We start from the raw sequence: 12,489 nt of genomic DNA on the forward strand, positions 1-12,489 counted from the left end.
CATGACTTCATAAAGCATTTCTCAGACTTACTGGGAGTGAAAAGATCAGGAAACATAATTTAAGAACAATCTTGTTTACAGCACTGTCACAAAAATATTTGACAACAAAATGCAACAATTCTGTAGGTTTTTGAGTAGAAATAAATATTGCTCACACTCAAAGCAAGTCCAGTTTGCAGCTTTAACCATGGGCTGCAGGACCAGGCCTTCCCTCTTCTCTCCAGTGAAGGATCCAATGTGGACATTGCTCCTCTCACCACAACAGATCTGATTCTAATGTAATACAGATGGATACACAGTTGAATGAACAGTTTGGTGCCTTCAGGAGACTGCTGTGATGAACAGCAGAGCCAAGAATGAATATATGTGCTGTTTCATGAGGCATATCTCCTTATCCTTTATCTCCAGCCTTGAGGAATCTCTCCCTACGTCTACCTCTCATACATGCTCTGCCCATTAACTTCCTGTCCTCAGTTCAGCTTTCTGTCTTTACCTGTCCCAAGACTTAACTTGAAAGTTCAGACCAAGAAGCGTGAACAGGACCCGGGAAATGGAAAGTCTTGAAACAGTATACCTTCCACATTATATCCTACTCCATCTGCAAGATCAGAATGTGAGCAAAAAAGTATTGATTGATTTTCTTACATGAGGCACCAGAGTGGGCTTGGGTAAACAGAGGAGGATTGGCAATAAAAATATCAGCCCTACAACCATGCCTCACACAGGCCCATTGTAGCATTATTTATTATTTATATTAATTAGTATTTAGTAATGTTATTTTTGCTGTTATTAATGATTATGCTGTTGTTATTTTCATTTTCACATGAGAGATGCTTGAAGACCTGGATTAAACACAGAGGCCAGAGAAACACACACCTCCTGCTCATCAAACCGTATCATTACCTGTCTTAGACAGTTTCTGTGGAGGATGATACTGCTCTCGCCTTAAGTGAGCAGAGACCAAGCAGAGTCCCTGAATGCACATAATGCTATGGAAATGCTAAGATTTTCCCAAGATGCCCCTGGACTAAAATAACAGACCTGGACCCTCTCTAATTCTATCCAAACATTTGAGAATCTGCAGATTTTCAAAATGAATCAAGGTTCAAGCCTATATTATTTTTGATAATTAAGTGGGATGTGGAGAGTATCCCTTCTGATACCAAAAAACCTCAGTGGAACTCATGTCCCAGAGTCCTAATGAAAACAAAAGCAGCCCTCCAGTATTGCCTTCAGCTATTGCCCCATCAGCCTCTTGCTGGAATTTAAATTACTCCGAGGGGAATACCTTTAAATAATCTTATTTTTGCAGAATTTTCACCTTGTTGTAGCAATAAAAGAATATTGTCCATCTGTTCTTAAAAGACATGGCTCTGAGCAACCTGGTCCAGGGGAAGGTGTCCCTGGCCATGGCAGGGTGGTTGGAACTATATAGTATTTAAAGTCCCTTCCAATCCAAACCATTCTATGATTCTATGATGCACAGCAGGTATGCAGAGCACACTGTCTCACGGATTTTTTGACCTCCTATGTCAAGGTGTTCTTTGGGATGGTTGGCAGACAAACAGTTTGAAGTACATCTAAGAGAATTTATCCTCTAACCTTAAGCTCTTGATCTTACAGTTGTATTGCCATCAACAGGAATATGCTGGAAGAAGAACTGACACGAATTAAAATGAAAGTAAACCTGAAAGTGGAAAAAAATCCTGACAAATTTCACAGGAAATCTTCTGTGAAATTAGGACACAAATTCCTCCTGAGTTACTGTAGTTTTGTGAAACTATCAGTTAATTTGGTTACACCAGATGATGACTTGGTTACAAGATTTTAGCCCTACCAAGAACCAAACACTGGGACGTATTTTTATTGCGTGCATCCCAGCTGAGAGATCAGCCCACACTATTTTCAGGAAAGCACTGAAGGTACCAACTGGCTAAAGTTAAGTTTTCATTATAAAGCTGTAATTAAACAGGCTTCACAACTGTCAATAAGATTACAGATTAACTGCATGCATCCATATTATTGTCACTGAACTCCTCTTTCAGCCTTAGAGCGGGGAACATCACCAGGAACAGCTGGTGCAGCTTCTCATCACCCTTTCGAAACCAATGATATACCAAGCAAGAAAGCTGGTTCTCTGAAAACAGCTGTCAAGAAAATGCTAATCAATAACTCCAGTCCCAGCAGTTATGTCAGCCAGATGGATTTGATGAAGTCTGCAGTCCTTTTCCACATTAAGTTATAATTATAATGTGGATAACACTTAGGATAATTTCTATGAACTGTTCACAGGCCTGTTTCTCTGGATCTTTCCATGCTTCTTTTTTACTAAGTCTTGAAGGAGGCTGAAAGTGAAGGAACGGGCACGTCAGTTACTACCACACAAGAGCTGGCATGTAGAAGAAGAGAGTGGAAAAGGGAATACTCATGGGGACCAGTGAACTGACATCAAATAGCTCCCTCCACCAATTTGGGGCAAACTTGGGCTCTGATCTCTTCTCTCCGGTGATCAGTGATAGGACCTGAGGGAATGGCATGAAGCTTGGTCAGGGGAGGTTTTAGTTTGGATATTAGGAAAAAGTTCTTCACCCAAAGGTGGCTGGGCACTGGAACAGGCTCCTCAGGGAACTGGTCACAGCACCAAGCCTGACAGAGTTCAAGAAACTTTTGGACAGCACTCTCAGGCACATGGTAGGATTGTTGGACTGTCCTGTGAAGGGCCAGAAGTTGATCCTAGTGGGTCCTTTCCAACTCAGGATATTCTACGATTCTATGTCCTTCCTAACCCAGAGAAACCTCTCTAGCAGGGTGTGAAGCTGTGTCCTGCCGAGCAGGGCCGAGTGCCTGGGGAAGGCACAGAGGTGCTGCACCAGAAGCTGGAGGCACACCTCACCCAGCAGGGCCCCTCTGGAAGCTGCACACTCGGTGTGTCACACGGCTGACACTGGCTGTAGGTTGTCACACGAGGGCCCGCAGCCACCAGAATGCCCAGTCGGAGACGTTCCTACACACGCTCATGCATTATGCATGGCCCCATCCCAGCCTGCTTCAAATGCATCACCTTCCAGTGCAGGGAGACGACTGGGGCGTGGAACTCGGCTTCGACTCCCCAAAGCTACCTGTGTTAATATTTTGAATTAAGCAGACCCCCAGCGGGGCCAAATTACAGTCCTGTTCACCCAAGGGCTGGATCGTGATCTCCCATTGCTATAATCCTGCTGAACCTGCAGGACAGACAGGTAAAACACTCTGCAATATTCCTAAACATATGCAACAGCGGCAGTTGCTTCACAGCAAGGAAAATAACAGCACATTGGTCTAGTCGGGCAAAGCCAAAGCTTCACCAAGTGTCTCTGCAGCTCCTCAAGATCCCCAACCAGTTATAAGTGCCATAAGGTCAACCAATGATACAGCTAGTTGTAGGCTTGACTGTTTAGTAATTAAAACTTATGTAAACCTCAGTGTTGTATCTCCTTAATTTCAGTAGAAATACGCTCTGCATTTACTGAGGTTTCTGTCTGCACCTGTTATGCTCACAGACATTCCAGAGTTTTCAGGGAGGAACCATAATTCAACTGACAATGAAGCTGGCAAAATTATACAACTCCAGGTTTGCACGAAACTGATATTCTGGGTTGAGACAGAGACTACATGAATAATAGATATTAAAAGAATCAATGAATTGAGTCTCCATTCTTCTGAATTTTAAATTTCTTCTATTTTATCTGGACTGATCAAAGAATTTTGCTGACAGAAATCATATTCTGTGACTATTTCATGTTTTCTGCAAGACCATTTTTGAATCATAAAGCACCACCCAAGAATAAGAAAAAAATATGCAAATTCAGTGGAAGTGAGGCAAGTGATTTATTTTAGCTGCGTTGATTTTTTCAGAACTGGGTTTTTTTTTTTTTCAAACCAGCATGGGACATATTTTGTCATGTAATTTTCAGCAAATCTACCACAGTTTTGAAAAGGAAAACGCTGAAGGAGAGAAACCACGCTATTATTATTAATCATACACTAGCAGCATGCCCTTCATTATTTCCCTTATTTATTTCATGAAAAAAAAAATTTTTCTGATAAATAAAGAAAATACTTAGTTTACCTCTAAATACAGGTGGTTCAACAATCTGACTCAGCAAATCAATGTTTTTATAAAAATCAGCAAAATATTGAGCATTTTTGGGAAAAATAAACCAAACAAAAACCCCAAGCCCCACCCTACGAGGAAGTTTATCTGCAAAGCTCAGATGAAAAGACCCTGAAGTTTGGTTGTGGCTCTCCCGTGTAAGCTTAGTGAATCAGGCAGACCTATGGAAAACCCTCGCCCTTGATAACGGCATGGAAAGCTGGAGCTGCTGGAGACTGGCATTTAACAGGTGCATCTGTTTACTTTCCAGCTACTCATCTTCCTTAAAAAACCCTCAGTCCGTAAATACAATTAGATGCTGAATTAAGATTGCAAAAATATCAAGCTCCCCAGAGACAACTGCCTGTCTGAGGAGATCTCCCCCTACCCAAAAAACACTTGAGGAAGGTTTTCCAGCTTCTGTTGCATCGAGCTGCGTTTATGAAACCATGTGTGCAAGCACCCTGGACCCTTTAATGAGATGATGCTATGGAGTAATCTCTCTCCCAGGGACCCTGTTGTCAGCATCAACATCATGAACTGACTATTCAGCATAAACACGCACCTTAAAATTAAAAAATACATCCAAACAAAGCCTGCCCGGAGCAGCCTGCCCCGCAGGATCAGCCGCTAGCTCTTCTCCCTCTAATCTGCCCACCAAGCAGCGTCACAGAGACTGTCTTATATCAAAACAAAGGCTGGATGCTGCCTGGGAAGTGTGAAGCCCGACTAAAAATGGCTGAAAAGCTGTCCGAGGCACCCGGGAAGGTGGCCAGCCCCACCCAACGCAGACACCGACCCGCTGAAAATACGCTGAAAATCAGCCCAAAAGGGAGATGCTATTGTTCCCCTCGCCTACGCGGCAGCGAGAGACAACATCATCGCAACATTTCACCCCCGAACGGCTCAGCGGAGTGCTCGGCAGCATAATGAGAGGATTAATGGTTTGTTGTTTGTTTGTTTGGGTTTTTTTTAAAGCTATCCTAGGGCAAAGTAGGAAGCAGGGGGCAATCCCGCGGCGCCCTGGAGCTGTCGCCCTCCTTGCTAAAGCTGCGTTTTCTTTGTGTCGACACTAGGCTAAGCCTGGCTCTGGGTGTGTCCGTGGGCAGGAGGCACCCAGGCGCCCAACGCCACCACCTCCAACCCTCGCCAGCCCCAGCGGGCACCAATTCACCGTCACCCGGCTTTCCTAAAGCCCGAAAGGTAGGAAATCATGCCAGCGATATCCCGACGGAGAGAGTCAAGGATGAGAAATGACGCCGCTAACGGCAAGGGCGGATGCTTTGGGAATGAGCTGTAAGGTGGGAAGGGAGGACCTGTATTCTGGATGCTTTCAGGGTGAGACAGCTGGAGATGGGAGAAACGCATTCAAAGAATTAAGGGCTTTTTATCTTTCTTTCTTAAATTACCCCAAAAGAAAAGCTTCACGGGGAGGGAGAGAAAACAGCATGCAAAGGCCCACAGGTGAACAATGCAAAAATGGATGGATCCTGCCTTTGCCTCCTCTGCCATGCAGTCCTTCTAGCATGCAACACTAGAATAGATATAATACCCTGACATTTCCAGTTGCTCCAAAGACAGTCCATCTTGGTGGAATCGGCACTGGCTTGCATCTCGGAGAGCTGAGGAGCTGCCGGTCCTTTCGTCGGAGGCACTGCGTTACCAGTCAGGCATTCCCGAGCATGGGTGGGTTAGTGGGTATCGCTCCCGTCTCCCCGCTCGGCTCCGGACTGATGCTGTAAGCAGCACAGGCGGAGGGGGAGGGCATATTGTACGCGCTGCGGTCTCCACTGCAGCAAATCAGCAGTGTGATGTGGTTGCCCTAGGGAGCAGGCTCCTTTGAAAAGGGGATGCAGTCCCTTTTCAAATCAAAAGCTTGCGCTCGGCGGCTTAGCCTCCCTAAGCCATGGAAATGGTTAAGGCAACCTGATGGCAAAGAAATAAAAACAAATTGGGTGTGGGTGGAAGGGGGGGCGGCGGAGGGTGAGCAGTGTGTGCTATGTGTCTCTACGGTTGTGACTATTCGTGTTCCAGAAATTTCTTGACAGTGATGGAATCCGGTGTTTTCTTCACTTTTTTTTTCTTTCTTTTTTTTTTTTTTTTTTTTTGGTGAGGGCCAAATTTCACCCAACCCCTTTAGGATTTGATGCCCCCCGCCTCCCCCCCCCCCATCTCTGCCCAGCTGGGTGAGATCAGGGAGCAGGCAGGAAAAAAAAACAAGGTCAGGATCTGACCCCAAGAGAGCAAGCCCCATATTGCTATTTTTTAAAAAACAGTAGAAAACAGCAGAGTATCCACAGCACTGGGGATCACCCTTTTCCCCCTATAGGCACAGGGTGACCCATGTGGCCCCTCATGCCAAGCCCTACTACACCAGGATGCTGAGGACTGCCAGCTGCACCCAGGTTTGGGTGTTCAGCGTATGTGTTGCCTTCACTCACTGCTCAAAATGCTGCATAAACCAGGATTTAAGGTGTAGGTGTGCAGGTATACAGGACAATTTGTGAAAATGTATCCTTTCTGTGAGCCCACTAATAGCTGAATTTTAACACCCTCCCTGACACTCCTCCCATGGTCTCTGCCTCAGTTACCCCTCCAAAAAAAACTACTGTAAGTAGCCTTACAGAGACATCATAACTAAGCACTGGAGCATACTTGGCAAATACTGGGAAAAAAAAATACTTTGCCACACAACCTGTTTGCATTTTCAGATTTTGGGGTCATTATTAATTACTGAGAAACTCCCCCAAAAGTCACCCCACTTCACTGAAGAGTGACCTGAAATACATCATATCTGACTTGGTCCAGTCATCATTGGCAGAACAATCCCAGCTGGGGACCTCTCCTCTCTGAGTCCGTATTTAATCATGACAGTTTGTGAAATAATTTTACTTTAGTCATGTTATGCTTAATTTAGCTTTTTTTGTATAGAAACAGACACCACTGCAGACACAGTGGGTCAGGTACCCATCAGAATGGGGAATAGAGTTTGACCTCTGCTGTTTTGGCTCCAGAAACAAATGGTCTTTAATGCCTGAGTTAACAGATATCTCCTCCAACTGGCAGTAGTAGGTCACTTACCCTTCCCTCAGGTAACCCATCTCCTAGAAGAAAGCCAAAATTGGAGAGATTCACCATACTGTGATCTTTCCCTTTACCTAGGAAACTCTGCTGGGATTACAGAGGCCAACAGCTTTTTTTCATGTTTCTAAACCATCTTTGATATCCCCCAAAACACTTGCTTAGGCGCTTGAATTCCCCTAAGAGTGAAATAGTTAACTAATTGGTGCAGAACTGGCTTCAACTATCATTGCGTATAGTAAGATTAAATCATTGACAAACAATGTCACAAATCTGGATTTTGTGTTCTTCCTGGCTTTGTTAAAAAAGGGAAGAAACAGGTTGGCAAGGGATGACTTCTAAGCATGGCTGATTGGTTTAGACCCTTTGCAAGAGCAGAAAATATCCCTATTGATACATTTTGCCCTGCACACTGTTGTGATGGGGTTCCCAGCACCAATCCATCATACAAGGTATTTACAAGCAGTGTATGTAGAGCAGAGCCATCACTCACACGAAACTCCTAAATCCTTGAGTACCTTGAAAAAAGCCAGAGAGACCCCAAACATAGTGCACAGGTGAAATTCATGGCTATTTGATATGTACCACCAGCAACACAGGAGAGAGAAGGCAAAAGATATCTGCTTAGTCTCACTGGAAATCACGTTTCTCAGTCAGGTATAAAGGAAAAACTCCCTTTGGACAGAAGAGTGGTCCATGTACATTTAACATCCCACTGATGATCTCTCCTTGCCTCCACTGTTTGTAGGAATTTGTCTTGCCCCAGACTTCATGTCTCCATTTCCTCTTCCAGGCTACTAAAATGAACCATATCATCAGGTTTCCTGCTTAAATTCTTACTTCCCTTTGGAAAAGCATCACTTCAGACCTGGCCCATGTGACTGGACTGTCCCACACTACTTCCAGAACAATTTTAATTCAACCAGAACCCATCACTTTACCACAGTAACAAGAACATTGCATTTGCACTCATTTATCCCAGGAGCTGAGGCAGGTGAGGGACAAAGGCAGTGTCTCACACATGACACTGTGTGTGTGACTACATAGATGTGCACAAAAAGTGCCAATCAGCCCTGGTGGATCCAGGACTGAAACGGTTATTGATAAAAAATTTATTTCCACAATAAGAATTTAAATTATGCATTCAGTAAGTAGTGAGCCAGTATTAGGACTAAGCAGCTGGTTTTCAATAGTCTGAGGGTAAGAACTGCTTCTTTTCACCAGAACTACACCAGGACCACCAATTCAAGCTTTACTGAGCAGACTGGAAGGCACGAATAAGCATGGCACTGCCTGGATCTGAAGGGTGAAACATGCACAGAGATCTTGGCATCAACTACAGGACACTGCAGTGTTGGAGGAGAACTTTCCTGTGATCATGGATAGAAGCAGGAAGAAAATCAGTAAATGGAATTTGCTTCCCTTCCCTTCAGAGCACTGTCCATTGGAAGCCACCTTCTCCTGTGGATGTCACTGAAATTATTGCAGATCTTAAGATGTGTTAGTGAGGTCACATGAAGTGCAGTGTTGATGGCACAGCCACAAGCCAAGTTGGCTCATCAGTATTTGCATGTTAATTAGCTCAGCCAGAGATAATGACCAGTGTATGTAGGATGTGTAGGGTAAGGAGTCAGTAAAATAGAGTTACCTGGTTGTTTTCAGCCCTTCCTAACCTCCTATTGCTGGAAACCTCTGGTCAAGTTAACCCATGTGTAGGGTATTGATGGCTGGACTGTTTCCTTCCATCCCTCCAACCTCAGCAGGGATCGTAGAATCATAAAATCACAGAATGGTCTGGGCTAGAAGGGACCTTAAAATCATCTATTCCAAACCCCTTGTCCATGGAGGGAGTTGCCACCCACTAGACCAGGTTTCTCAAAGCCCCATCCAACCTGGCCTTGAACACTTCCAGGGATGGGGCAGCCACAACAGGGATGATTGGATGAGGTGCAGAGTGCAGCTCAGCAAAAGACACGAGCACCCTGCCATGGTGTATGGGCCACCAGGGTTGTGCTTTTTACAGGGGCACCAGAAGTCCTGCATCAGGACTCCAACCTTACCTTGTTTCCCTCCGAAGGTCCTCCCACTTTCATGGTGACCTGGCCTGCCTGTGCACCACTGATGAGCTCTGATGAGGTCAGAGTTAGCAACATTTAAGGCTTTTTAGGTAAATATACTTGAATTGGCATAACAGTCCATACGAGGTCACAAGTACCCACTGTTCTAACACAGGAAGGATCACACATAAAACTAAATAAACTTCAGGATTGTTGTCCCTCAACAATCCCGCCGGAGGGAGGGGGTGGAAATGAGCATGGGTTTCAAAGGCTATTTAATGACTTAAAATCCAAAGGCAGAGCTGAAACCACTGCTAGTTCTGCTCAAAGAGCAGTGACTTTGAAGGCACTTTGGACTGATTACGTTTTTCGGAGCAGCGCCCTGCATCACTCCGCGTCAACGCTCCGTGGGACACATTGAGGGCAGCGCCAGATCTGCAGCGTGGTGCTGTAAGATCCTGACACTTAGCACTTTAGGAGAACAATAGCATTAAGGGAGATCATTGGGTTTTTCTTCTAAGCTAATTTGTTCTTAGCATTAGCAACAAAAATAGAGAGGATGCTATTTTAAAAGTTGCATTAATATGTCTCGAAGCTCTAAAGAGCAACGGGGAATTTTTGCCTGAGTACTCCAAGCCAAGGGCAGCCAGCAATTACATTTTTGTACGGAGGCTGTCAATAGCAGATGGATGGGCCAGATCCTGGCTTTGCTTTCATCCTTTTCACTGTCTGGTGCTCATTCTTGCACATTTTGTGGTCTGCAGAATCACTCAGAGGCAGCTCAAGTGGCAAGGCCATGAGCCGGGAGAAGCCGATGGCTTTTTCAGGTCCATCACTACATCTACTGCAGGTAGAACATAGACAGCTCCGTCCTTGTTGTCTTTTGCCCCAGGTCTTTGGTGTTTTCTCTTAGGAGATGTAATGCAGTGATGAATTACCTTTTTTTTCAGGTCTTCAGACCACAAAAGGAATCAATAAACTGGTAAAAAAGACAATATGGTATTAAAATGGTGCAATTAAAGTCTGGAGCTGAATACCCGTAACAAAAGAAGCCCCATGTCCCAGCCTGTCACACAATGTTCCAGTCTCCTTGCAATTTCTTTTATAAGTCTTGAAATGCCTGGGTTTATACGGTTTTTTTTTAAATCATCAATCAAAATATTTGGATGGTTCATGAGGACAAGAAGTGTGATTTTGAGATGTGTTGCTAAGCTTCTGATCTGCTGCCTCTTTCACTTTCTGCTCAGCAGAACTATTCTTCGTAGCCATTTTTGCTCAAAGTCTGAGATTATCATAAGGTATTCACCAGTAACCACGTGACATGAGTCAAATAAGTGTGTGAAAGAATCAGGTGAGACACACTTTGCACTTGCTTCCCTTCCTGGCAACAAGGCGGCCCTTCCTTGAATCCTAGTAAATGAGCCACGTGGGGGCAAGTCCTTAGATTTGACGCTATTGTTATTAAACAGTTTTGAGTTTTGAACATCTGATGTGTCTCAGTGGAGCTGGCACAGACCCTCTTCACAGGCCATCCCAGAGATGGCCGGGACTCCTGTGGTGCTGTTTGAGCTCCCTGATTACTGCAGGTAACAGCATGACTTACACATAAGAATCAGTTTTGATTTACTCCTGGTTCTTCAGTGGGATAACTTCTCTTTGTTGTTTAATGTTATTTTTGAACTGTGAGGTTCACAGAAATAAAGGCTCTATTCCTGCCATTGACCTAGAAAAGTCTTTTGATTCTTTCCAGTGGGACTACTTTTTTTTCAGTTGCTGGGAACCTTAAAATTGTGTGTTTCTCTCCTCTGGGGGAGGTAGTGGCTACATTTTCATTCCTCCTTTAAGATTCGATCAGTAAAGCCGAAGAGACCTTAAAGCTCTGGCTGACCTCCTGCACTCCCCCATTACAAAGGGCTCTCATGGCACTCACAGCCTACTCCCATTTTCTGCTTTTAAGTCTGTGCTGTGAAATTTTTCTCTCTCCTACAGCATTGCTGGTGCTGCAGCTGGCATTATTAATTCCATTTCATTAACTGATCTTCCTAATGGACTGGAAGACAAAAGAAAAGACAGTCCTGAGACCACAGTGTGGTTGAGCCTCAGGAGATCTGTGTTCAGTCCGTGCGTCCGCCACAGGCTTCCTACATGACCTTGGGAATCACCTCCCTTAGGTCTCCGGGTCTGCTTGGTCTATTTAAATTTGGGGCATTGTCTGCTTTTTAAGCTTTGTTTTTGCAGCACCCAGCACAACATCTGCGGCTCTAACAAAGGAGCCTGACTCATTTTTGCAATACAACTTGCAGGCTGGTAGGCTGTAGTTCTTGGACCAGGGGGGATCAAGACTGTAAAGATGAATTGGGATTGCATTGCTCTTGGAAATGATGAAATCCTGCCCAGTGCTGTGTAAAGATCCTGGGGGACAGAGGAGCCTCCTCTCTGGCCAACCATGCCCAGAAGAGATGACAATGATGCATTTTTAGCAGAATCTCAAAGCAAGGACTGGTGGACAGTGCCTGAGCTGGGAAATGAGGCCTGGACTTTGCCACATGGCAGTGCCACAAACCACCAGGGCTCTAGAGCAGCTCATCTTGCCGGCTCTCTCCTTCTGCTGCTGGTACTCTGGAGGGCAGGCACAGCCCCTGAGATGCTTTGCTGGGAGAGGGAGAAATAAGAATGTGAGCAGGGACCATGCCACTACAAGCACATGGCACATGGTGCCCAGAGAGAGCCATGCCCCAGGCGGGCAGCCCTGCTGCAATCCAGACAAAGTGCTGAGCCAACACAGCTCTGCCACAGAGCTGCACTAGACAGATCCTGTCCTGCCCTTTGCTCCTCCACACATCCAGGTCCTGAGCTCAGGCAGCTCTGGTGCACCCCCAGGAAAGATGTTCCCACAGAAATCCTGAAGCTTTGCTTCCAGCTTACATGGGCCACCCCGTGCTCCTGCCCTGCTGGGATCAGGCCCAAGTTGTGAAGCTCCAGGTGCCGATTCAGGGGCTGGGATGCTCTGTCCAAGTGCAAAATACAACTACAAACTGCGTGACTGTGACTGCAAACTAAACCAACAGCCTGCAGGCAGAGGTTCAGGAGACTGAGGTTTCATTTGCAGCAGTGCCACAAGCCCTTAATTCAGGTTGAGATTCTCATAAGCAGCCGGGGGTGCTTGCAAATGAGCTGTGGTTTGCAGTGTTCTGTTGGCTCCTCTGCTCTTGTACGTGG

The 12,489-nt window shown here is 45.3% G+C and overlaps 1 protein-coding gene and 1 long non-coding RNA gene across 3 annotated transcripts in view; one reads left to right on the forward strand and one right to left on the reverse strand.

Annotated features, from left to right (window-relative positions):
• RTN1 (reticulon 1) overlaps nt 1-12,489 on the reverse strand; it is a 120,833-nt gene that overhangs the window by 10,770 nt on the left and 97,574 nt on the right. Inside the window, exon 1 of one of the 2 annotated variants that reach the window (XM_027711760.2) lies at nt 5,685-6,100. The exons of the other annotated variant lie outside the window; for it this stretch is intronic. Within the exon in view, the coding sequence (XP_027567561.1) occupies nt 5,685-5,745 (61 nt within the window). The 5' untranslated portion in view covers nt 5,746-6,100. Of the gene's footprint in view, nt 1-5,684; nt 6,101-12,489 lie in introns of those variants that run through there. 2 annotated transcript variants of the gene reach the window in all.
• On the forward strand, nt 4,839-11,196 carry LOC120323637. The gene is made up of 3 exons (XR_005564293.1): nt 4,839-5,076; nt 5,209-5,335; nt 8,438-11,196. It is a non-coding gene; the product is annotated as an uncharacterized LOC120323637 (long non-coding RNA).

This window comes from Pipra filicauda, unplaced genomic scaffold, assembly GCF_003945595.2.
Source record: "Pipra filicauda isolate LSUMZ 115617 unplaced genomic scaffold, ASM394559v2 scaffold304_size882533_pilon, whole genome shotgun sequence".
Lineage (NCBI taxonomy): Eukaryota > Metazoa > Chordata > Aves > Passeriformes > Pipridae > Pipra > Pipra filicauda.